General features: G+C 42.1%; 1 protein-coding gene across 1 annotated transcript; it reads left to right on the top strand.

The window, feature by feature from the left end:
• The first annotated feature begins 44 nt into the window (after nt 1–44).
• On the top strand, nt 45–13,841 carry pbrm1l (polybromo 1, like). Its single transcript, XM_083938977.1, has 30 exons — nt 45–111; nt 427–600; nt 1,799–1,896; nt 2,024–2,171; nt 2,293–2,442; nt 2,651–2,767; nt 2,858–2,926; nt 3,039–3,137; nt 3,221–3,306; nt 3,426–3,517; nt 3,595–3,811; nt 3,961–4,102; nt 4,289–4,374; nt 4,537–4,816; nt 4,951–5,056; nt 5,455–6,094; nt 7,450–7,664; nt 7,753–7,944; nt 8,169–8,326; nt 8,407–8,649; nt 8,996–9,141; nt 9,267–9,424; nt 10,203–10,386; nt 10,480–10,687; nt 10,783–10,981; nt 11,059–11,214; nt 12,059–12,220; nt 12,577–12,641; nt 12,809–13,013; nt 13,475–13,841. The coding sequence occupies exons 2-30, from the start codon at nt 460–462 to the stop codon at nt 13,636–13,638; spliced, it is 4,926 nt and encodes a 1,641-aa protein (XP_083795103.1). The 5' UTR covers nt 45–111; nt 427–459; the 3' UTR covers nt 13,639–13,841.
• The last annotated feature ends 13,417 nt before the right edge of the window (nt 13,842–27,258 follow it).

The raw sequence follows: 27,258 nt of genomic DNA, 5'->3' as shown, positions 1-27,258 counted from the left end.
TCTCTACACATAACCTCCACTTCCGGGCAGAAGTTTTCAAACAACACTAGCCAGCTAGCCGCTACATCATTTTTTGCTCAGGGAACTACGGAAAACGTTGCTGTTTTTTGGGTAATATTTTATTTTGAAAGTCAATGTATTTGTTTATGTATCCTACCTTGCATGTGTTTTATGTGTACTTTATAATATTTAGCCTGGCTGTGTTGTTAGGAAAGCGGTAAAGATAACATGCTAAGAGGCGCTTATCGGTTTGCTTTGTTTCATACATCCAGGCGATGCTAACGCTACCCGGTTGAGTTTGTTGCAGTTTTAGTTTGGTTGTGAAAAGCGATATAAACGACTTATGTTCACTGTAACTCATATCAATCGCATGCTAATCGGGCCCAACATCCAAAGAAACGCTAAACTCATGTTTTGTTGTTGTAGCTAGCGGAGTAGCCTGTTTTAAAGCAGCCAGCGATGTCAGCGAGCTCCAAGAGGAGGAGAGCCACTTCACCCTCCAGCAGTGTGAGTGGAGGAGGAGACCTCGACGATGCCTCCTCGACCCCTGGAAGTGGCAGAAAAAGAAGGAGGATATCCAATGTTCCTCCCGTAGATACGGTAATTGCAATTCATTTATTTTGCATCCGTCAGGCTTTTGATGTTTTTTGAAACATCACTTTATGCACCAAATTTGACCTGGTGATTTTGTTCTTCGCGGATGCAGGAAAAACAAATATATATACACGTAGAAAACACAAAAATAATATACTAAATTCAATAAACACACAGGAATTTCAACTATATACGACGAAGCATTTACTAATTATAAATATAGAGTATAAATATATATAAAATAAAATGTGCATATGTGCAGGTGATGTTAATGTAATGTGCTATGATAAGGATAGCCTGATATACAGAGCAGAGCAATTTTAATTGTTCCTGAAAGAGTGTGACGCTGTAACTCGAGTTACTTGATTACAAAAATGCATCGAGGCAAGATCTCTGCCTCGATGATTCGTTTAATTCCTATCTTAGGAGGGGTCATTGTTCCACACAGACCATTTTTGCAGATGCAAACCACTACATCCGAAAAAGGCAGAGGATCATCTCACACTTAAAAAAGAAGCCAGAAAGGTGCACTGTGTCCAATGCAAACTAGAACTGTTACACCACAACAGCACGACATCGATGATTCAGTGCCTGAACCGAAAGCAGCTCGTTGTTAATGGCACTTCGCCGAGCAGCCTTTTCGGTTTAAGGAAAATGTTAAACATAACATCACCTACCTGATCAGTCTTTATAGTTTTGCTTGAGTAAATGTGTCAGAGGCGTTTTGTTTGTTACTTGTTGTTACGGTAAACAGGAAGAGAGCGAGTCACTCTTCCTGACAATACACTAAATTCATTTTCTAAGTTATCTATGTATCTTTGAAACCTGTTTGAGTAAACATGTGCGTCAGGGAGAATTTATGCACCACTTTGAATTGTTTAAATAGTAAATTTATTCATGGGGAAAAAATTGCATGCATTGCCGTCAACACACACACATCTCGTCTCTCTCCCTCATGCACACTCAAACAAAAAACAAACACACACAACCCCTTTAGATTAACATACCAAATAGGCCTACCCCAGATTTTTGCAAAAAAACACAAATTATAATAATTTTCACTTAATTATTTTATTTTTTCATCTGATTACTCGATTAATCGATGGAGTAATCCGTAGAATACTCAATATTCAAAAAAGATTCAATAGCTGCAGCCCTACATTAGTTAACGCTTGTAGGATTTTGGATTATTTGTTCCCTCCAGGTTGCTGTATGCCATGAGCTGTTCAATGCTGTCAGGGACCACAAGGATGACCAAGGGAGGCAACTTTGTGAGATTTTCCTGAGGGTACCAAAGAGAAGGTATTTCAACATAAGTTTCAGGGCGTGTATGTACCTGTCCAAGATATTGCTTGTAGTTCATGTGAATACCAATCTTCTCAGACATAAGGAGATTACAGTGATGCCTGATACTCTTGTTGTGTTTCAGAAATCAGCCTGATTATTATGAAGCGGTGTCCCAGCCAATTGATATGACAAAAATTCAGTACAAACTGAAGTCAGAAGATTATACTGATCTGGAGCAGCTTACTGCAGATTTCCAGCTCATGTTCAACAATGCCAAATCATTTTACAAGGTAGGGAGACAAAAAGTACTGGTACAGTATTTCTTTCACTGTGATGTAGTGTAATAGGATAAGTAATCTGGTAAGCAATATTTTCACAATTCTATATTCCTTTTGATCTTCACCAACTCAGAGTGACACTGAGGAGTATCAAGCTGCATGCAAGCTGTGGGAGGTATATTTGCAAACCAGGAATGACTTTGTGCGACCTGGGGATGGAGATGAGGATGATGAAGATGGTGATGATATGATGGATAATACAGGAATGTCAGCTGAAGATGAGGTACATTTTTTCCCTTGCATTCGATTCATTGTTGAATAGCCTTGCTTGCTTTTATGACTGTCACATCGTAACCTACTAACATTGTTAAAAAATGCAAAATATACTGTCCATTTTTTTCATGTTAGAAGTATTAAGTTCATGGGGATTTGTGTTTGTTGTAACAAATAAAAAGGACTAAGGAACTAATAAGTACACATTTATCTTTTAGACCTCAACTGGTAATTTGAAGGAGGTGTTTGAGCAACTCTTGGAGGCTATAGTGTCTCACGCTGATCCCTCAGGGCGTTTGGTCAGTGAATTGTTCCAGAAATTGCCTTCCAAAATGGTATGTCATCGAAGAGTCTTGTGACCTCACATGGGGCTGCCAAACTGATTCCACATTCTTGACATTTACAGACCTTTCTGTCTTTCCTAGCATTACCCAGACTACTATGCCATTATAAAGGAGCCAATAGATCTGAGAACAATCGCTCAAAGAATACAGGTGTGACTGATTGTTTGCTGTGCATCATTCATCTTCAAATCACAGATTTCAGAATTATCATGTTTCATGGTGTTTTATATATAGCCAGCACTAATTTATGTTATTTGCATAGATTGGATACTATAAAAGTGTCAATGCGATGGCCAAGGACATTGACCTGATGGCCAAGAATGCCAAAACATACAATGAACCAGGATCTCAGGTTTTTAAGGTAAACTTTTTTCTTGTTTTTTTGTTTTTTTTAAAGGTGAACATCCCAAATAGTAACAATTGTTCTCTTCTTTCACTGTATAGGATGCTAACACCATAAAAAAAGTCTTCATCCAGCGGAAGACTGAACTTGAACATGCAGAACCCACAAAATCTAGTCTTCGTATCAGGTATTAAATGGCAATTGCATAGTTTCTAGTGTGTATTTTTTGTATCGAATACAAATCAGAAAATTGTTCCCTGACAAAAGACATTTTTTCTTGCGTCTTCACTGTATGTTGCCAATAAGAAATCGCAGGTCTGGCCAGGGTGATCGACTTTCTGGCATCAGCGTAGCTCTTCACTATGGCTCAGAGGGTGAGGACGATCCTGTTCTCTCCGGTAAGCATCAGCGCATAGGCAGCAGAGAAATTTGTTTGTGTTGAAAAGATAAGAGTTCACCATGCAAATGTTTGCAGGCTCTGTTTGCTACGACGAGGGAGAGTCGGAGGCTGAAAGTCAGGGCTCTAGTATGGAGATGAGCAACCCCATCTTCCAGCTGTATGAGGCTGTAAGGGGTGCCAGGAACAACCAGGGCCAGGTCTTCTCTGAACCTTTCCAGCAGCTGCCGTCTCGTAGGGAATATCCTGACTACTTTCAGCAGATCAAACAACCCGTCGCTCTGCAGCAGATCCGGTAAGGAATTCTCATTCAGTAGATATCATGTAGAGAGGTCGAATGACAGATTGTAAAAACGTGAGTGTGGTAGATGCAGTTTTTTTCCAGCAAGGAACTGTATCAAAGACAAATTTGAGTCCCTGATAACCATTTTGTTTATTTTTAAGGGCAAAAATGAAGAACGGAGAGTATGAAAATGTGGAGCAGATGGAGGCTGACCTCACTCTGATGTTTGAGAATGCAAAGCGCTACAACATGCCTAACTCAAGCATTTACAAACGGGCCTTTAGGCTTCAGCAGATCTTGCAGGTAAAGACTTCTCCTGTTTTTTTATGCCAGGTTATGCTGCAAGATGTTTTCATTCTAGTTAAGTCAAGAATCAAAGAAACTAGTCTTAATTTGAAACAGACAGTGAAGCATCTTCCAGAAATAGTTCAGTGAGTGTTATTGTCTACTGAGTTATCCGCTTGTCTGTTTATCCGTATAATGGTATAGGCCAAAAAGAGGGAACTTCTGAGGAGGGACGATGAGGATGGAGACAGCATTCTGTCATCTGATACAGGGAGCATCAAGAAGAAGAGGTAAGTAGGTTTTTGTCTCAAATTGTAGATCCGTTGCCCTTTCTCTTGTAAATTAAGATTTTTTTAGTTTGCTTGTGAATAACATAACTAAATGCATCCCTCCCTTGTTGTGTCTGTGCTGCCATCCAAGCTCATTCATATTCTTCTCTGATTTTTCTTTAGCCACAAGAAAAATGTCAAAAAGAACCGAATGAAAATCTTATACGGGGCAGTGATTGACGCTCGGGAGGCGGGCACCAATAGGCGTCTTTGCGATCTGTTTATGGTTAAACCATCCAAGAAGGACTACCCTGACTACTATAAAGTGATCCTTGAACCGATGGACCTGAAGACCATTGAGCACAACATCCGCATTGAGCGCTATGCGACAGAGGAATCTCTGATGGAAGACATGAGGTTGATGTTCAGAAATGCCCGGCATTACAATGAGGAGGGATCTCAGGTAGACACTGCATACATATAGTATAAAATATGCCAGTATTATAATCTCTGCTATTTCTGAATGCTAAACAATGTTGGCATGAGTTTTATTTTTCTGATATTAACAATGTCTTTTTTTGTGGGGGGTTAATGTAGGTGTATAATGATGCTGATATTCTGGAGAAGATACTGAAGGACAAGCGTAAGGAGTTGGGACCTCTGCCTGAAGAAGATGATGTGGGATCTCCTAAACTGAAACTTAGTAAGTTTTATCATATCAGTGTACTTGCATGTTTTAGCCCATTTACTAAAAAAATGGATATACTTGATGGTTATTGCTGACATTTTTTTCCTAAAATGTATCACAATTTTAGAGAATATTTTAACCTTTGGGTCAGGTATATAATTTTTTTATTATAACATAAAGAAATAACTTGAGTGCCTTGAAACAAATCAGTGTTAATTCTCCTTTCCCATTTTGCCATCCACCCAGCACAAGATTGTTGCTTTGAAAATAATGGCTACCCGAACGACTATTAGTTCTTTGGAGCTCTGCATCTAATGTGTCCTCATGTTGCTGTTGGTTCCACTGCTTTTAGGTAATAATTTACCTTTACGAGTCGGTCTAATCTTAAGTGTTTTTTTAAATGTTTTATCTAGGAAAGAGTGGCATTTCTCCAAAGAAGTCCAAATACCTCACTCCTCTCCAGCAGAGGTTAAATGAGCTCTATGATGCTGTGCGAAACTTCACTGACCGCCGAGGCCGGCGTCTAAGCACAATTTTTCTCCGTCTGCCATCTCGCGCCGAGTTGCCTGACTACTATGCTACCATCAAGAGACCTATTGATATGGAACGTCTGCGAAGCCATATGGCCGGTGGCCGTTACCAAGACGTTGACGCTTTGATGGAGGACTTTGCTCTCATGTTCAACAATGCCTGCATTTACAATGAGCCAGAGTCTCTGATCTATCGGGATGCTCTAGTGTTGCACCGGGTGCTGCTGGAGACCCGCAAGCAGCAGGAGGGAGTCGAGGACTCAGGGGCCCCTGCTGTGGGTACTCTGGTACGAGAGCTGATCAGAAACCTGTTTGTGTCCGTGCTGGGCCATCAGGATGAAGAGGGCCGATGCTACAGCGACTCGCTGGCTGAGATCCCTGCTGTGGATCCAGCTGCCCCTGAGAAACCACCGCTTAACTTTGATGTAATCAGGGTGAATGTGGACCGTGGGCGCTACAAGAGACTAGACGTTTTCCAGGAACACATGTTCGAAGTGCTGGAAAAGGCCAGGAGGCTACACAGGTATATCAACTTACTTTAAAAAGGCTTTCATGTGGCTGTCTGAGGCTATATCTGTAGCGTTTGTAAACCTCAAATAGTGAAATAGGTCTTTTAAAGTCTCATATATGTTTTTTAATTTTCTCCATTTACAAAAGTCCACTGACTTCCACATTACAATGGAAGTAGTCCTTTATATTTCTGGTCTTACAGGACTCTTACAGTCCTTATTACAAAGTTTTCGTCAGTAGTAGGGCTGAAACAATTAATCAAGTAACTGGAGTTACTCTCTGATTTGTTTAATTCCTATGTCGCGTGTTATGCGGCCTGGTCAGCGCAGGGATCATTGTCCGCACGGCCCATTTTTGCGGATACACACCACTACATCTGGAAAAGGCAGAGGATCATTTCACACTTATAAAAGAAGCCAGAAATGTGCAATGTGTCCACTGCAAACTAGAACTGTTACACCACAACAGCACCACATCGATGTTTCAGCGTCTGAGCCCAAAGCAGCCCGTTGTTAACGCCACCGAGCGCTGCTGTTCGGGTTTAAGGAGGGCAATTGCCGAGAATGGTTAACTTTAGCTGTCCTTGTGAATGCCTCTAAGTTTAGTTTTTCATGAACAATAAACATAACGTCACCTACCTGATCAGTCTTTATAGTTTTGTTTGAGTAAATGTGTCAGAGGCGTTTTGTTTGTTACTTATTGTTTCGGTAAACAGGAAGAGAGCGAGTGGTTCTTCCTGATAATATTTATCGTTAATTTTCTAAATGAATATATCTTTGAAACCTGTTTGAGTAAACATGTGCGTCAGGTAGAATTTTATGCACCTCTTTGAACTGTTTAAATATTAAATGGTAAAAATTGCGAGCATTGCCTTCAAAGCGCTCACATCTCGTCTCTCTCTCTCCCCCTCACGCACTTGTGCACACACAAACACACAAACACCCACCCCTGTTAGATTACCACACCAAATATGCCTACCCCAGACATAATATATTTTTTTTGCAAAATAACGCAAATTATAATATTTTAAACATAAAGTTATATATAAATTTTGAAGTCACAATTATCGGTGGAATACTCGATTACAAAAAGATTCGATAGCTGCAGCCCTAGTCAGTAGAAAATAAACTAGTACAGCACATCAATAACCATGCACCATCTACTGACAGCTCCACCTGAATATACTGTACTTTTGCCCTGTATGTGCAGTGTGATATGGTTACTAATAACTTCTTCTGACTTAGCATTGTATTAATAATTTAGTGTAAATGTTTATTTAAAAATTATACACGATTGTCTAATTTGAGGTAACTTAAAGATTTTGCACTAAAGGAATTCTTGTGTTAACATTTTATTTTGCATTTGCAGGACTGACTCTGAGATATTTGAGGATGCAGTGGAATTACAGCAGTTTTTTATTAAGATCAGGGATGAGCTATGCAAGAATGGAGAGATTCTGCTGTCATCTGCCCTCAACTACACGTCAAAACACCTGCACAACGATGTGGAGCAGGAAAAGAGGGAGAAAATTCCCAAAGAGATTGAGGAGGACAAACTAAAGGCAGAGGAAGAGGAAAACAAAGGTGTGTGTGCATCCTATAGCATAATAAACTGGTTTGATGAATAGTTTAAAATGTTGATGTGAAATAATTTTATACTTCTCATCTCAAGAGGGTAACAAAGCTGAAGACCTACCAGGAGAGACATGGCAGTCAGAGTCTGAATCTGAGCGTGTGTACAGTCAGGACTGCAGCTTTGAAAACAGTACCTACCATGTGGGGGAATTTGTCTATGTGGAGCCATCAGAGCCAAATCTGAAGCCACACATCGTCTGTATTGAACGCTTGTGGGCGGATGAAGCAGGTAACTCATCAATTGTTTGGCAACTTAAAGAAAACATTTATCAATTGTTCGCAATGCTTACATTAGTATGCAAGCATATCAACTGTACCTTTTTATTACACTCATCAGGAAAAATCAATAGGAACCTTAAACAACATTTAGATGTATTTTTATTTGAACTAACTAATCTGTGTTTTTTGCAAATTTCAACTTGTATTGATTATTTGTTGATGACATGTGTATAGGTGAGAAGTGGCTCTATGGCTGCTGGTTCTACAGACCACGTGAAACCTTCCACCTGGCAACACGCAAGTTTCTGGAAAAGGAGGTCTTCAAGAGCGACTACTATAACAAAGTGTCTATCAGTAAAGTTCTGGGCAAATGTGTGGTCCTGTTTGTGAAGGTAAGACCCTTTACAGAAACCAAATCACATATTTATACATATGTATCACCAAATAATGTATTTTTCTCTGGCATCTGTAGGATTATTTCAAAATGCAACCTGAGGGCTATAGAGACGAGGATGTGTACATCTGCGAATCTCGCTATGCTGCCAGGAACAAGTCGTTCAAGAAGATCAAGATATGGGCCATGCCCGTGAGCTCTGTGAAATTGGTCCCTCGGGAAGTGCCGTTGCCTGTCGTCCGTGTTGCTTCCATGTTTGCGAAGCCTGACCAGGACAAACTGACAATCTCGTATGCAGGCAGTGGCAGTTTTGTGGACAAGGTGAGGTGGCAAAAATACCTAAAGATAAAATAGATTACTTTATGTCCCTTGATGAGGAATTTGGTCTTATACACCCTTAGAGTTCCTGGTTCATTCTAGAAGCAAACAAAAATGACAGATTATTGGTACACATAATGATGTGATGCTAGACTTCAGTGTTGAGCTACCTTTGACCTAATCCCAAAAGGCCTCCAGAATCAGGACGTGGCTGGAGTCCAGATCTCAATGAAAAAGAACACAAAAAACCTGTATAATGTCGCCAAGCAAGAACACTAGTATGAGAGTTTGTCTGACACAATATAAACAAACCGCTGAGTCATCTGTCTGTTCTTGTTTATTTGTTTAGGATAGAGAGGATGTCCCTATGGAGATGAGTGGAGCAGAGCCCGACTGTCAGTACTATGAACAGTTACGCCACAACAACACGTGGTTTAAAGTGGGAGACTGTGTTTACATCCAGTCTCATGGCCTGTCAAAGCCCCGGGTTGCAAGGTGGGTGAAATATTTTGCCTCTCTGGTGTAAGAAGGCCTCTCATTGAAACTGGGTCTGATGTGATCTTGGTGCTATATAGTCATTATTAACAATTGGTAACATGGCTCCCTTGATTGCACTGCAGGATAGAGAAGCTGTGGGTGCAGAATGGAACTACTTTCTTCTTTGGGCCCATCTTCATTCATCCCGAGGAAACGGAGCACGAACCTACAAAGATGTTCTACAAGAGAGAAGTGTTTCTGAGCCATCTGGAGGAGACCTTGCCTATTACCTGTGTCTTAGGTATTGCTTGATAACACTTAATTACACATCACAGTGAGATGGCACATCCTTCATGTAATGCACTTAAAGGAATAATTCAGTATAGTGGGGGAAAAAAGTTGACATGGCAGTAAGTTAGATGATTACAACATAGCTCCCAACAAGCTGTGGTATGTTATGATTGTATCACAGCTATGGGGCTTTTGGTCTGACACAAAGCGGAGGCAGCCTACACAAACTTGGTGGTTTCTATGAAACGTAACCTACACTAGCAGGTAGCATTCACCAAAGTCACACAATAACACAAACGAGGTTGTGGCAGACGCGCATCTCCTGTGTTCTGCGAGGTAACATTACTATTTTTGTCAAAACAGTCTGGTGGCTTTGAAGAGAGAATAGATTAACGGAAAGTGTCTGACGACAAGGTAATGGTTTTTTTTCTCAGACACGGGGTGATACTGAATTGTGCAAAGGAATTAGACGCCACAGCCATTTGAGGTTATACGATACCACGGCTACAAAACAGATTTGAGATTTGAGCTACCCATTTTATAAGAACATATATACATGTCACTCGCATATCTGTCTGTTGAATGTAAGGCTACAGAATAAGCACATTTCCCCAAAATGTCAAACTATTCCTTTCAGCTACATTCCTTTTTTGATATTTCAGCTACATTTTTCTAACTTATGAGGCTCTGTGCCTGTGTGAGTACTAATGGGAATTCTGGGAAGAACTAGGTTATTCATCAACAATATTATTAACAAACAAGTTGTATCCTTCCTATCTGCTCTCCAGGAAAATGCATGGTGTCCTCCTTTAAGGACTACCTGTCATGCAGACCTACTGAGGTTTCAGAAGATGATGTCCTGCTATGCGAGAGCCGCTACATTGACACAGAGAAGCAGATGAAAAAGTTCAAGGGTCTAAAACGCTTCTCATACTCTTCCAAAGTGATGGAGGATGAGATCTACTATTTCAGGTTGGTCAGTCGAGCAGAGCACTGTTTCTGATTCAAAGCCGTTTCTCTCCCAGTCTGAATTTTTTTTTCTCTTGTGCCGGTAATCTTTCGTAGGAAATTGATGGTGCCACAGAAGGAAGCCTCACCCTTTTTGGACAAGAAAATCAACGAGCTTGAGGTCAAATTGGCAGATATAGAGGATGCAGATGATGATATGGAAGATATGGATGACGATGAAGAGGCGCCACAGACGCCTTCTATGCCTCAGATGCAAACCCCTCTTGCAAGCGATATGGACACCATGCCATACACTCCTTCTCAGGTATCCATTCACCTCCAAAGATCTTAACAACCCTGCTACTAATAGTAAAAATAAGACAACCTTTTTTTTTACTTGTATCTTTGTTTTTCATGAAGTCCACTCCTAAGGTGAAGGGCTTATCTAAGAAGGAAGGAGCCAAGAGGAAGATCAACATGAGTGGCTATATCTTGTTCAGCAGTGAAATGCGTGCAGTCATCAAAGCTCGACACCCAGACTTTTCCTTCGGGGAGCTGAGTCGACTCGTGGGCACCGAGTGGAGGAACCTCGAGGCTACCAAGAAAGCGGAGTATGAAGGTGAGAAGAAGCAATTTGTCTGTGAAAGTTCTTTTGATGTGAACTGAAGTCAAGACAGGAATTATTGTTTTTTTCAGAACGTGCAGCCAAAATAGTGGATCAGCAAGAGCGTGACAGGCCACCCCAGAAGCAAGCATCTGCTAGAGCAGGTACCCCCCTAGGGACACTGATGGGGGTGATGCCTTCGCCTAACAGTATGGGAATGATAAACCAGACAATGACACCTGTGTCAGGTAACCCCTCTCAGAGACAGCAAGAGTGTTTGACAACAAAGGCAGGCATCAGGGAAATGAGGCTGGACTGTAATAACCGTAATCATCTTAATTTTCTAACCTTTTGAAATGTATTTAACTCGAAACTACATTCTTAAAGCAACAGTTTTTTTCTCTTATTCTCTCTTCTCTTATTATTTTGCTTTTTTTTTATTATCAATAGCCTTATATCTGAAAGTGCATGACATTGACTGCATGATTCATTTTTAACCATGAAGAACTTTATATTTTAATTTAACTACCATACTTGTTTTGCCTGCTAACATTCTCAGGCCCATTTGTGTTGTCTGCCCCTTTCCTACACAGAACCTTTAACATTATCAGGTCCGGTTATTCGGTGAGGCTTTCATTATCCACACCTTGGTCTCTTAATACGTCATGTGTCAGCTTTAAAGTCGTTGGCACAGCTGGACCACAAAAGAGAGTTGCAAAGAAGTATATCCCAGAAGATGGTTTTAAATTTTCAGAGTTTACCCAGATGATGGATTTAAATAATATCAACAGTCATATCACATTTTAATCAAGCATACGATTACCTTTATGGCTGCGTAAAACCAGAATTAAGTAAGAAAATTGAGACATCTTGCAAGCTTTACACAGGGGAATTTGCTAGTTTGGTTTCCATTAGAGTTGTAGTGACACATCTGTCAATGTATATCTGGTCCTGAGCAAACATAGAAAATTGAAAAGGTGCATGTGTGAAAGGGGCCACTGTGTGCAGTAGTAGTGCATGTTATTATAGAGTCAGCTGCATGTCACTTATGCATGGATATGTTGTTGTCCTCTCCTTGCCCTCTTCCCCAAGGCATGATGGGAACTTACGGCCCACCTTACATTCCCATGCAGGGCCCCCATGAGGGCTTGTTGAGTGTGGCCCCAATGCCTTCTCACCCTGCAGGGGGGCCCTTCCTGCCTCTTCACCATCTCCCGCAAGGTATGCCTGGGTATCCTGGCATGCCTCATCAGGGTAAGGGCCACTGTCCTAGCCACACCTGCTCAGTCACATCCAGTCGTGTCTCTCCTGCTGGAGGGGTTTACCTGGTCCACAGGCCGCACAGCCTGATCTACTCAGAAGTAGTCAAAACTCTGGTCTCCAACAACCTCTCTCAAAGTGTACTCAAATGCCATACCTAAGATATTTTAGAATCCATATACACATTTACAGATATTATGCATGTGAAAACAAACAAAACCAATAACATTTCAGTGATATTCAAAAACTAACTTTTTCACAAGTCGTTGTAAAACATTGCAGTAGGTCTTAACATGAACCAGTTTAAGACATTACTAAATGCACAGAAACTAAATATTGTCATTTAACAGGTATGATGGGTGCTGGTATGAATGGTATGGCAGGAAGCCCTGCATCAGGAAACTATATGCAACAGGTGAGCCACAGTCCAGAAAGGATGTTTCATGGATTTAAAAATGTCTAAATTATAAAATAAAACCGTGTGGTATGTTATTATACATAACACACATGTTTCTATTTCAATTCAGTTTTCCACATATTGTCCATGTGCTAAAACGTATTTTGTTTTTGATCGATTTTTAGCCTGGGATGTACAGCCCAGGACCCCATGCTCCTCCACCATATCCAGGACAAGGCCAGCCCTCCCACCTGCAGCCCACCACTCCCATGTTTGTGGCTCCACCACCAAAGACCCAGAGGGTGCTCCACTCAGAGGCCTACCTGAAGTACATTGAGGGCTTGAATTCAGAGTCTAACACTGTCAGCAAGTGGGACCAAACGCTCAAAGGTGGTGTTCCTTAATTTGGTGTGTGTGTGGACACTATATTGTCAGTACTGAAACTTTGATTTGAGAGCGTCATTTTTTTCTAATAACTTATCTTACTACATTTTTATTTCAAGATTTTACTTTAAGATGCTAAATTCACCATATCAATGCCTGTATTTTAAATCTAGGGTATTTTGATGTTAAAAGGTTTATTGTTACTGGAAATGTGACTGGAATTACATGTAAATCCACAGTACATGATAGATGCAGGTTTGTTGAAATATAAATATATTTAAAAAGTCAAATAGGAAAGTAATGCATTATTTATATTTCTTATTAAGCATATTCAGCTTGAGCAGCAGTTTGTGTGTGCCTGAAAAAAGAGTGAAACATCATTGTATTGTCTGTTCTGCTGATATAAGTAAACATCATTTTCCTGTTAAATTAGTACTTTAATCAAAAACCATGTCTTTCCATCACAGCTCAAAGGCGTGATGCTTACCTGACCAAAGAACAGGAGAGCCGGCTGCCAGCTCACTGGCTGAAGAGCAAAGGAGCCCACACCACCATGGCGGATGCACTATGGCGCCTGCGTGACCTGATGCTCAGAGACTCTCTGAACATATGTCAGGGATACAACCTGTAACCTGTAGGACTAACCACTATAACCACCTCACCCACTGCTTTTATCCGCAAGCTAAGGAGTTTAGGATGGATAGAAGCAATATTTTAGAAGCAATATTTTATAGTAAGCTTGATAGTTATTTGTGTGTGATTTTATTTTTTTCTCTTTTCTACCACAGGACTTTAATTGTGCTGCAAAACCAGTGCTCTTTTGACTTTTATGAAACTACCAAAATAAAATGCTTTGAATGCTTAATTATTTAAAGGGTCTCCAACAATTGTTGCTGTGTTCTTGTGTGCTTGCCCAGCTGCACTTATTTTAATAATAAGAAAAACGCTTCACTATCCAGAAGACAAAATCCGACAGGGTTGTAGCGGATTCTGTGACCAGCACCTCTGTGGTCTGCCCTGTGGTCTGTGAAGTGGCTTTAGTATTTCCTCCTCTTTCCGATCATTTTGGCAGCCCTGATCATAATCTTTAGTCTGTATAATGCGCTATATCAGATATATTATGATAACATGTTATTGATTATGAAGATCCATGTGGTCAGGACCAGCTGGTCTCTGGCACAAAGGGCAGTAAGAGAACTGGTCCTGACCACCTCCTCTGTGATCTGTTCTATTGTTTGGGCCAGTTGAATGATCTGTGGAGCGTGTGTTTGTTTTAGTCATTTTTAAAACATCTTTTCCCGTTTATCACTGTTAGCAGATTGTCCTAACTGTTTGAAGAATGGTAACAGTACGAAAAGTAACAGTTAAATCATCTTGATTGATCCAGAACCTGGAGCCTCATTTATAACGGTGGCGTTCAGCACAGAAGGGGGCGCGTGCCACTTTATAAGCAAACTTTGGGATTTATAAAAGCAAACTTGACGGGACAAGCACACTCTGACCCAGGCGTACGCAAACACGGGAGTAATGAAAAACTGCGACACCGACGGCAGTAGGATAAAACGAGAGTAACAGCGTGAAACTGAGGACATTGTGTAAAAATAAATGAAATAATACACAAACCGTTGTTTAATCGGTTCTCTGCAGTGCAAAAAACAGGAATAAGTAGTATCGTATATTCAAATGAAGATATCTTTAAAATAAAACCCCTCATAAATATATTCTGTAATTATTAAACAATACTCGCATGTAATGCAGTTTATTCTCATAAATAATACGTCGAACAGGACAAATAATGTTTACACACTGATGCTGTTCGCAGTTTTAATATGTTATATCTCTGGGTTTAATACAGTCTTTATTTTTATGGCTTTATTTATTTTTATTTTTTGTTTTCAGTGCGTTTGTTTTTAAAATTAGATTATTCCCCAGAACATGTAGCTTTTTGGATCAAACAAATCAAATATAACAATGCGTAAAGACGCACATTAGCTGATTTATTGACCATTGAGATACTAGACCGAGTGGGCTATGAGCCGCTTCCGACTGCCGTGTACTGTGCTCATGGTTCATGTGGATCTCTGAGAACAGGATAATAAAACAGCCCCAGTTGCAGCCGTGTCATGTTTCTCAACTGTAATCGGTGCCTTTGACTGTACTCGTGTTGCTATGTGGAGCAGTGCCGTATGTTGTCGCGCGGCGGGGCTCTTTTAAAAGGCGAGGGCTCTTTTAATAGTCTTAAGATATTGTCGCATCTCGTGGACTCCGGTGTGCTGTCGGTATACCTTCTATGTTGCTTCTTCATAAGAGCACAATACAAATGTGACACTGAATTTGAAACAGCACATTGTTATTTCTGCATCTGCTACTGATTTACGGTGTGTGCTCCTAAAATTTCTGGTTGCGCCCCTAACATTTTCAGTTGGTGGCCACAGTGCTTATAGTGAAAAAAGTTAGTCTTGAGCCCTGCAATATTTCATAATATATCTGATATAGCGCATTATATACACAAAAGATTATGATCTCTGACATTTATGGTGCTGGAAAATCGACCGTAAAGAGGAGGAAATACTAAAGCCAGAGCCACAGAGCAACTTTTCAGGACCACTGAGGAGCTGGTACATGACCATAGACTGTATAATGAATGGACGCCGCTACTGTGACGTCACTCATATGTTTGCAAACCTCCAAAAAGAAACCTACCTGGGCGCTGCCATTTTCTTTTTTCTATGTCCATGGGGCGCTGCCATCTTTAAGTTTTGCATGAGGGGTCCATGTGCCTGCACACTTCTATCGGCAACCTGAAGTGTCTGAGCTGCTGCTGCTGCTAACAACATTGGCTTGGATAATCGGAGGTAAGCTGTATAGCTAGCTTAACCTTCATTACTGTATTTGTACTACATTGAAAGGAAAAATAATGGTTAACCTTGTATTGTTATTGTAGCTGAAGTTACACTGTAGTCACTGTTGTTACTTGACGGTAGATCACGTGAATAGGTATAATTACCTACGGTTTGATAATGGCGAGGTGTTTGTTCAAGACTCAGGATATCAGCAGATGGAAATTAGCTGATTTTAACTAGTTTACACCACAGAATACTGTCTAAGTACAGCTCAGCATTATGTCAGTGTGTTAAGAATTAATGTTTGTACACTTTTTTACAAGTCCTTTCAACTGCATTGTTAATGACATTAAAATAGCTAACTAAGAAGCCATTGATATTAATCTTTTCTATTTCAGGAACAAAAACAGCTTGACAGTCACCATGGCATGTGCACCCAGATTATGTGAGTAATAAGTTACTTTTCTATTGATATTTAATGTAAAACAGTGCAGTAGACATTTTATCATATTTTTCACAACTAAGGCTTTTCGTCTACACCCTACAATATGATCCATCCATTTTTACATAGATACAGTTGAATGTAATTTTTGCACTAAATTAATTCTTATTTACTACATTCTTCTGTACACATTTAAGTATTATCTTTACAGGGTTTCCATGGATAATATAAATGCTGAAATTATTTTAATGTACAATAAAAGTTCTTAAGAATCTCTTGCCATAAGTTTGTTGATGTTTTTTGTGGTGCAGATCTGGTATGAATTTTAACATTAGCAATAATTGGACAAGAAAAAATTGATAGAGGTTTTTGCCACAATTTGTAAACAGTTACAATGGTAAACTTAGAGCAAGCAAGAGTATTCTGTAGTTCATGAAGAATAGACTAAGTACTGTTAAATCATAGTAAGAAAACTGAAAACTAGTATCATCATTTATTACATTTTTCAATTACAATAACTTTAAGGACAGAGAATGAGAAATGTGCAACATAATGCATCTGTCTTGCATCTTGTCTAAGAAGAGCTGATCCTCCTCACCAAGTACTGCATCAGCCTGCCACCATCACCTGAAGGAAATCTGTTTAGAAAAAGATGTGTTTACTGTTGTGCATTCAGACTCTACATTATAGTTTAACGTTAGGGTTGTGCTCCAACCCAGGTTTTACTTCACTTCAAACTCAAGTTCTTACTCATGCTACCAAGATGTCATCAGCAGCGCTGCTGGAGAAATTTTATTTATAAAACTTAACACCACCCAAGTCACGTCTTGGCCCGGATGGCAGGTGATGATGCGCCTATGCCCGTGGCTATAACAGACCCCTGGCACCTGCCATCTTCATTCAAGCTTAATCCAGCCCGCTGCAGACATCTTGTCAAACCACCTTTTAACCCATCGGTTAATTTGCAAAGAATAATTCCTCATTTCTGATGGAACAGCTCCTGTACGGATTCAGAGCAACGACGTGTCTTTTCAGCTACCGTAAAGTTGGTCAGAGTTATCTAGCGCCTTAGCCACTCCACCAACTAACCTAGCTTATAGCCCACCGCTGAAAAAGTATGTCGAAGGCTAAGAAGACTTATTGCTCCCAGTGCGGGAGGATGCATGTCCTATTCTTAGGAAAGGAGCATGCAGAGTTGTGCCTATGTGACCCCTTTTTCTGCCTTTTATGCTCCCGGTTGCCTCTCCCAATGCTCCACCATCAAGCTCAACTCTTCATTCCTGACATGGACCAAACAGCTCACACCGAGCCTGCTAGCCTGTGGATGGAGGCTGACTTCCCAACCCTCCCTCCCTCCGGCACACCCACAGCATTCCCCCTGGGACGATATCGAGTTTGTCCCTCAAGACGAGGAGCTCGACTGAATCTGTGTTTACTGTTGTGCATTCAGACTCTAAATTGTAGTATAAAGTGTATTTATATGTATGTTTATGACAGTTGAATATCACAAAATGATGTGCAAATAAACTGTATAAGCTAACCAGATATTACATCCGCAATATGCATCTACTATTAAACTGAACTAGTTTATGTTTATTCAAGCTGTAAATGGCTGGCTCCCGTTTCTTGTTCATTCCGGTTTTCCTATTTCAGTGCTCTCTTGTGTTCGGCCAACAGCCTCTCACCTACGCTAGTGATAGCTCCAAGATAGCTTACATGCTAGGTTTACAAACCGGTAGGGCCCGAGTCTGGGGAGCTGCTTTTTGGAACAATCCTCTCACACAACATGCTACGTTCCAACAGTTCTCTGACAAGATTCTGTCTGTGTTTGACCATCCAGTTTCGAATTGTGACACCAGAAATCGGTTGCTTGACCTGCGTCAGGGCTCCGCCTGTGCCGCGGATTACTCAGTGGAGTTTCGTACTTTAGCAGCTGAATTAGGCTGGGATGATAGGGCTCTCCAGAGCATATTTTGTAAGGAGTTAAACGAGGAGGTTAAGGACTGCTTAGTGGGTAGATCTGAGACCACTAACTTTCAGGAGCTTATTGGCCTCGCCATAAAAATAGATAACCGTCTACGTGAAAGGCGCCGTGAGAGGCGGTCATCACCCTTCGTAACGCCAGGCCCACTCGCTGTTTCCCCTGATTCCGCTCCTTGTGTTACCCAGTCCAGGAGGAACCCATGCAGTTAGGTCGCAGCCGTTTGACTCCTGCCGAACGTCAACGGCGTTTTCGGGGTAGACTTTGTATTTACTGTGGAGCTCCCAGTCACCAGTTGGCAAACTGTCTGTTCCGTTTATACGATCAGATTCACCAGTCGCAGACGGGGTGCTGATGAGTCGTCTGTTGATCCTGCTATTCCTCGTAAGCGCGTTAATTTAGACATCGTGTTGAGCTGTGAGGGTAGAGATTTCTCCCTCCAAGCTCTAATTGACTCAGGGGCAGACACCAACATTATCGTCGCGGAGTTGGTGGAAACCAGTCTGTACCCAACTATTCAACTAATGGCCTCAGTGGTGGGGAACTTGCACCGATCTCCGCGGAGACTTTACCTTTAACCATGTCCCTTGCTGGTAACCATTCTTTCACATTATGCTGTCCACTAATGCTCCCGTGGTTCTTGGTCTTCCCTGGCTTATCACTCACACCACGATTATTGTCTGGGTAACTGGCAGGGTTGTGAGTTGGAGCAGCAATTGCCATTCCTCCTGCCTTCGTTCTGCTCCTCCTAGATGCTCCAGTGACCCCAGACCCTCGTTGCCAGAACCTCCAGATTTGTCTTACGTGCCACCAGTTTACCATGATCTCGCCGAGGTATTTAGCAAGGCTAAGGCGTTATCCCTACCACCTCACCGTCCTTATGACTGCCCCATTGAGTTGCTGCCCAGGTCTACTTTTCCTACTAGTCGTCTCTATAACCTGTCAGGGCCCGAACGTGAGGGTATGGAGTCATACATTAACGACTCACTTAAGTCAGGGATCATTCGTCCTTCTTCTCCCCCTCTGGGAGCAGGGTTTTTCTTCGTGGCCAAGAAGGACAAGTCACTACGTCCCTGTATTGATTACCGCGGTCTTAACAACATTACGATCAAGAACAAGTACCCCCTTCCTTTGATTAAGGAACGCATATCATCTTGTGAGGGTAAAGGAGGGGGACGAATGTAAGACCGCCTTCAACACTCCACTCGGACACTTTGAGTACCTAGTTATGCCATTTTGTTTAACTCATGCCCCAGCTGATTTTCAGGCTTTAGTTAACAACATTCTCCGTGATATGCTGAATCCATCAGTCTTCGTGTACCTGGATGACATTTTGATTTTTTCTAAAGACTGAGTCTGAACACATGGTTCACGTCCGCCAGGTTCTCCAGCGCCTACAGGAGAATCGCTTGTTCGTCAAAGCGGATAAATGCGAATTCCACGTCTCTTCTGTGACATTTTAAGGGTACATCGTGGAGAGTGGACATGTTAAGGTGGATCTCGTCTGCTCCTTTGTTGGTTCAGCCCGATTCTGCTTGTCAGTTCATTGTGGAGGTGGATGCCTCGGATCTGGGAGTGGGGGCGGTTCTGTCCCAGCAGGCAGTTTCTGACAACAAGGTTCACCCGTGTGCTTTCTTCTCCAAAAAGCGGTCTCCCGCTGAGAGGAACTATGACTTAGGGAACTGTGAACTGCTAGCAGTTAAGCTAGCATTGGAGGAGTGGCGACACTGGTTAGAGGGGGCAGAGATTCCATTTGTGGTTAGGACTGACCACAAGAACTTGTCTTACATCCAGACAGCGAAAAGACTTAATCCCCGTCAAGCCCGGTGGGCATTGTTTTTTGGACGTTTTCATTTTGACCTACATTCCTGGCAGCAAGAACATAAAGCCGGACGCTCTCTCTCGTCAGTTTGGACCTGCTGAGGAGAAAGAGACCGGTTCGGATCACATCATTCCCGCGTCTTGTGTTATGGCGGCATTAACCTGGGAGATCGAGTCTACCGTTAGACAAGCTCAACGCACTGACCCCGACCCTGGTGGTGGTCCACCGGGGCATCTGTTTGTTCCTGCCAGTGTTCACTCACTCCCAGGTGCTCCAGTGGTGGCACTCTTCTCGTCTTGCCTGTCATCCCGGGATCACCGGGTGTTTGTGCCCGCAACCCCTCGTCGTGGTCTTCTCAGCTGTCCTGGGTGGAATACTCCCACAACTCCCTTACCTGTGCTGCTACAGGTATGTCTCCCTTCGAGGCTTCGTTGGGCTACTTACCTCCTCTCTTTCCGGTCCAGGAGTCCGAGATTGCTGTGCCGTCTGTCCAACATCATCTCCGGAGAGTTCGTCGGATATGGAGAGAGGTCCAAGGCCGCGGGCGGCTGAGCAGAACCGCAGGATGGCAGATCACCACCGCATCCCTGCTCCCAAGTACAGACCAGGTCAGAAGGTATGGCTGAACTCCCACGACATTCCCCTGTTTGTCGCATCCAGGAAACTCGCTCCCCGTGTCATTGGTCCCTTCGAGGTCAAGGCCCAGTGCTGTCCGATTGAAGCTCCCAGCATCCCTCAGGATCCATCCTACATTTCACGTCTCCCAGCTGAAGCCAGTATCCACCAGCACGCTGCGCCCGCCTGCAATCCGGCGTTCACGGTCAGTTCTATTTTGGACGTGCCACGCATAGGGCGCGGATTCCAGTACCTGGTCGACTGGGAGGGATATGGTCCCGAGGAGAGGAGCTGGGTCTCTCGTTCCCTGATCCTTGACCGTCCCTGATCAGGGATTTCTAATGGGCTCATCCGGTAAGGTCAAGATTCGGTTTTGTCAGTCCCTCCTCTCTCCCTTTTGTGTGAGTTTGTCTCCCTCTGTCTGTTTTTCCTTGCATGTTTCTCCCCTGTGTGCCGTTTGTCCAGGAACAGGTAGGCGTGGTTCCACCTCAGCTGCACCTCCTGGAGAATAAGAAGCCAGAGGTGACAGGCATGCAGCGCCGGGCCGTTGTTCTTCTTTCCTTGGTAAACTCTTTGTCGGTTGGCTCCCGTTTCTCGTTCGTTCCAGTTTTGCGCTCCGTGTTGATTGTTTTTGTTAATCATTGTTTCTTTCCGTAGTTTCCCGCGTTCCTGTTTCCCTGTCCTGTTCCCTGACCGTCCATCGTTTCCCCGTTCCTGTTACCCTCGACCGTCTCGTCTTAAGTTTCTTGTTCCCCTGTAATTATTTCCCGTTTCTGTTTATATTAAATATTTGTTTGTACTTTACCGTGTCCTTGTCTGCATTTGGGTCCAGTCTCTCTGTATTATTTCCCCGCACCGTTCATGACAGTAAAAGTCATTTCCATTTGTTTAAGCACTTGAATACATCATATAGATGTGACGGATTCAGCAATACCGTCTCATTTTAATTTGCAAAACTTTAAAATGAAACTTACAACAGCACATAAGCACAGAGAAATATTAAAACTATGCAAGAATAGTGCGCATGTGTGAGAAGTTGCATGCTGTCTGCCTTTGAGTTCGCATCATGTTGGAAAGCTACTGAGTGAAGTCTTCAGTCTGAGCCTGCACCTCCAGAGGGTCCCTGTGCTGTGGAAGACATCATGCCTCATGCCTGTGCCAAAGACGCCGCGTCCCGGTGGCCCTCAGGACTACAGACTGGTGGCCTGGAGCAGCTAAGGCCTATGGTCAGACCCTTCACTGATCCACTACAATCTGCTTACCAGCCTCGCCTGGGAGTTGAGGACTGCATCACCTACCCGCTGAACAGAGTCTACCGTCATTTGGAGAAGCCTGCGAGCACCGTGAGTCATTTTCTTTGACTTCTCCAGTGCATTCAACACCATCCGTCCGGCTCTTCTGAGTGAGAAGATGACTGCGATGCAGGTGGAGGCCCCCATTGTGTCCTGGATTGTGGATCACCTGATTGGCAATCCACAGTACGTACGCCTAATGAACTGGGTGTCTGACAGGTTGGTCAGCAACACTGGGGTCCCACAGGGAACTGTCCTCTCTCCCTTCCTCTTCACCCTCTTCACCTTAGACTTCATCTATTGCACTATTATCCTGCCACCTTCAAAAGTTGTCTGATGACTCAGCAATAGTTGGCTGCATTGGAAAGGGGGATGGAAAAATGCTGTAGCTTGTGTCCTAACTAAAACTAATCGAAGAGAACATATTTCTCCTGTCCCAAAAGCAATTTCAGTCAAAAGCAACTGGACTTGGTTATTTGTCTAGGAAGACGTTTCACCTCACCTAATCCAAGAGGCTTCATCAATCCATGTACGCATCTGACCAGGCTGGGACTGGTCCAACTAAGGGCGCACTCACACTGTCCATCCGTACCGTGCCCAAACAGGATTTACGGGTAAAGCCTAGTTTGTTTGACCAGTTTGAATGCAACCGCACCGCGCCTAGCTGCGGCCAACTTGCCGGCCACGGGACGTTTGGGAGAGGTGGGCTTTTGTAAAGCACGCCTGCACATGTACGAGCACGAGCGTGCGCACGTGTACAAGCAAGAGCACGAGCACGAGTCCTACGGCGGCTCTGACGTCATTTTATGCGCGCCTGTTAGGACATAGAAGAAAAAAAAAAGACGGACCATGCGCAGACTTTTAAAACAATGGCGGTGAAAGGTTCACATTGGTGTGTGGAAGTGGAGTGTTTACTGCAGATTTGGTTGGATGAAAATATTCAAAAACAGTGGGACAAGACGCACAAAAACTCAGAGGTCTATGGAAAGATTTGAAAACAAAGCGACACATCACGATGACGTCAATCAATGCGTGTGACGTGTTATGGCCTGATGACGTATAGACAGGCAAGAAGCATTCGCGCGAGCCCCAGGCAGTGTGAGTACAAACGTGCCTGGCCAGCAAGGGGACAGGGGGGGGGGGGGGGGTGGGGGGGGGGCAAGTACCCTAGAGCCCGGGGCACGGTACGGACGGACAGTGTGAGTGCGCCCTAACTGATCCAGGTATTTTACCTCTCACACGGCAGATGATGTTACTGGAACCCTTTGTGCTCCAAGTGCCAACGACCGTTGTGAGAGTGGCAGTCGTTGGTGGGAAGTTTCGACTTCGTCAGTGCTCTATTAAGTCTTAATGAAAGTTGTTGGATTCACAGGAGGCCATTGGTGAACAGTTGTTCTTTGAGGTTAGATTGTTGAATCTCCTGGGAAGGGATGAAAGGGCAGCAATTTAAATCTGAGATAAGTGGTGTCTCAGACCTCCTCCTCTGTTTAGCGATGGTTTCTCTACTTTTCCAGTAGTCCAGTTGCTTTTGACTGAAATTGCTTTGGGGATAACGATGACCTGGCCAAATGAGAACATTCACAGTTATATTTCTTCTGTATTAGCTTCTTTGCACTGGCTACCTGTAAAATCTAGAAAATACTTTAAAATCCCTCTTCTTACCTACAAACCTCTCATTGGTCAGGCTCTGTCATATCTTAAAGAGCTCATAGTACCGTATTACCCGACTAGATCTGAGAATGCAGGGCTACTTGTCGTTCATAGAGTCTCCAAACGTAGAATGGGAGGCAGAGCCTTCAGCTACCAAGCTCCTCTCCTGTAAAACTAACTCTCAAGTGTTATTCAGGAGGCAGACACTGTCCCTATACTTTCCTCTTTGATGAATCTTACAGCTAAGGCTTACGAGCCCTTAGCCATGTTGTTATTGGCATTCAATTTCTCTTAGAGCCTGTATGTAAGAGAAATTGGCCCTTTTTTTATTATACCTAATTATTCTTCTATAGGCCTAGTCTGCCTGGGGATAATCCTGTTGCTGATACTTTTATCCTGTCTGTCTATATCTGTCTCATCAATGCATGTAACTAATTCAACTTCATGTTTGCCACCATAATTATTATCATTGCCATGTTCTGTCACTATAGCTGTACCTGTTTCTTGCTGTTCTGCTGTATTAACTGCCATAACTTGTAAGTCATATTCACATTGCTTTAGCTATCACTATAGTCACCGTTACTTTTGTGGTTGCTTGCATTTCTGGAAGTGTGTTGTATGTCTGTCTGTCTTTGTCTCTCTCTGTCCATCTGTCCGTCTTTTCTCTCTTTCTCTCTTCTTTTCTTCCTCCCCAACCGGTCAAGACAGATGGCCGTCCTCCAAAGAGCTGTGTCTGTCCGACGTTCCTGCCTGTTATAGGAAAGGTTTTCATTGCCATCGTACTCAATAGGGGTATTGTTGGGTCTGTGTAAATCATAAATAAGTCATAGAGTGTGATCTATACCTACTCTTTAGCAGGGGACCCCAAGCTTCCCTTTCCCGTACCTGGGGGTGTACTTCAATAATAAGTGTGTGTGTGTGTGTGTGTGTGTGTGTGTGTGTGTGTGTGTGTGTGTGTGTGTGTATGTATACATACTGTTTTATATTTCTATATTTACAAATATGTTTTCTTTATAATATTACTGTTTTTAAATATGTTGTTTTGTATAGTACTTCTGATTCTGATTCTGAGCTAGTATGAGATAACATTAGCATTAGCTTGGTGAACAACATGCATTCACGTTAACTGGGATATAAGCTAGTAGCCTATGCTAAATTTGGTTAGCGAGAGATACGGCTTAAAATAATGTGTAACGTTACTTAGGCCTACCGGACAATATGAACAGCCGACTGCTTGGAGTCATGGACATATAAAGAACGGACAGCGGACACAAAATGGCGCCCCATTCATTCCTATGGGAAGCTGCTCAGTGGCGCAGGCTCCCCTAAGGACGGCGCCATTTTCGCATCTCGTGAACGTGGGAGGACTTACCGGATGTAGAAATGCCCGAGCGCTAAGCACGAGCGAGTCCGTCTCGAACGAAGGAAGCCTCTTATTCTTTAATGTACGATATATATATTTTTCTGTCCACGGTATCTACGGCTCGGTGGAAGTAGATTGAGTAAATGTTGTCTATAGACGCAGTTGGCATATGTTATATATTTATTTAAAATAGTATATGATATATACTGTTTAACGGTTTAATAAAGCAAAGTGATGTTTGTATTCTTTAGTGAGCTGTTTTAAAACTCAATCCCCTAAAATGTGCCAAAATAATAATATCTTAAAAAAAGAAATATTAGTTTTACGTCCCTGTCCTAAGCACTATCTTGAATATATCTGGAATTATTATATTTATATATTTGTATTCATATATTTATTAGAAATATTATGTCTACCAACTAAATACAATACCACAAGTAGGCCTATTTAATATGATGATGTTTCACTACCCAGATTGTAATACACTTAAATTGAACACTGGCATATACTACATAGCTAAATAAATAAATAAGTGTAGTGTGTCAAGTTATAATGTTTATATTAGTCTACTATAATCAATACGCCTGTGCCTCATACGACATATATCACTTTCTAGTAGGTCATGCTGCTAGAAAAACCCTTTACTGTCTCCATGAGAAAAACTATATAAAACATTGGACACAACGTTTTAAAAGTGTGTGCAGCAGAGTTGTTTTCACCATGGCTCTTTTTAGCCATGCATCCGGGTTGGGTCTAAATCTATGAAAACATACATTTTTTAAATCTATGAAAAATTTCGGTGAAGATCTTCTCTTCCCCGCATGTCTGGGAGTGAATGGGCAAATATGCTTCAGAGCACAGGACCGCCACTTAAACAGGCGAGTGTTGCAGTACCACGCTTGGCCGCTAAGACCATGGTGGCATATGATGAGAGCGTCGGCCCTGGGGACCTGCTATAAGTGACTTTAGTTCAACCGCTTGATCTGAAAACAAACTGCAACACCGAAGAACAGCATCAAGGCAGTAGGTTTCCACGGCTGCTGTAACGTTGAGTTTGACGTTAAGTTCTCCGAACCCTATCAATCACAAGTAAGCTACGCCCCCGATGCATCCCCTGCTTTATTGTTTATTTCACTTTCACAACTGGGACCGAATTTGAAAAAATGAACACCAATGAGTATTGTAAAAGACATCCATCTAACGATAGAGACAATAAAAATCTCTGCAACCGGCTTATTGTAGTGACGGAGCTAGTTAGAAGTTGGTCATTTTCACCCTTGACTTGAATGCAACCGGATGTCTACTGCAACCCACGTGTCGCCCCCTGCCGACCACTCAGACTTTAGGCACTTCCGAGTTAGTTTCCTTTTGGCTACAGCCCCTGCCGGAAATGCTGATTTTGAATCCATGATAGGTGTATTAAAGTTGAACTGGATAAAAGCTCATTTGGCACCACGGGATTCCCTATGGTTCCACATACAAAAATATCTTTTTTAAAAATTGGAGGATTAGAAGTTTTGTAAAGGTGTGACTTTGAAATAACTAAACTACCAATAAAATTGTCTGACTTCCATGAACAAATAGTTGAATTTAAAATGCTCTTATAGAGAATTTAACCAAATCAGTAGAGCTATTTAAAGTTAGAGTCAAAAATCGGTGAATTGAAATTTGGTGAAAGAAAATGTAACAACAAAGTACTTGGAAGTGTGTTTAAAGAAAAGCTATTCCATGATATTAGAAAAGTCAACGAATATAAAGATAAAAGATAATGAAGTGACGTTAACGAAGACTTATTGTAGCTATTTTAAATTAATAATATATTCATATAATATTTATCCTGCTGCTGAAACTATAAGGAAAAGGTTACATTTTGAAGAAAGCGTTTGTGTTTTCTATTTGACGGAACACAAAACAATTGAACTTCTGTTCTTCTCTTGTTCGGTCACAGTGATGTTCTGGAAAGATGTTTATCAATGGTTAAATATTGGGACTAACACATCTTTGTTTAACACATTTCAAGTGATGATTTATATGGATGGTCTGTCAAAAAAGGAATACAAAATGGTGAACATAATTCTCATGATGGGAAAATATCATATGGAATAACAGCAAACCCACCATAAACTGTTTTAAAAATGAAATTAAAAACTATATAACATCCCTAAAGATATTATCAGAAGAAAACCAGTCTATTAAGGAATTATATGGAACAATGTCAAAGTCTCTTGCTCTTTATGTTACAA

Source organism: Echiichthys vipera (genome assembly GCF_963691815.1).
Source record: "Echiichthys vipera genome assembly, chromosome: X".
Taxonomy (NCBI): domain Eukaryota; kingdom Metazoa; phylum Chordata; class Actinopteri; order Perciformes; family Trachinidae; genus Echiichthys; species Echiichthys vipera.
This window is presented reverse-complemented; position numbering and strand designations above follow the sequence as displayed.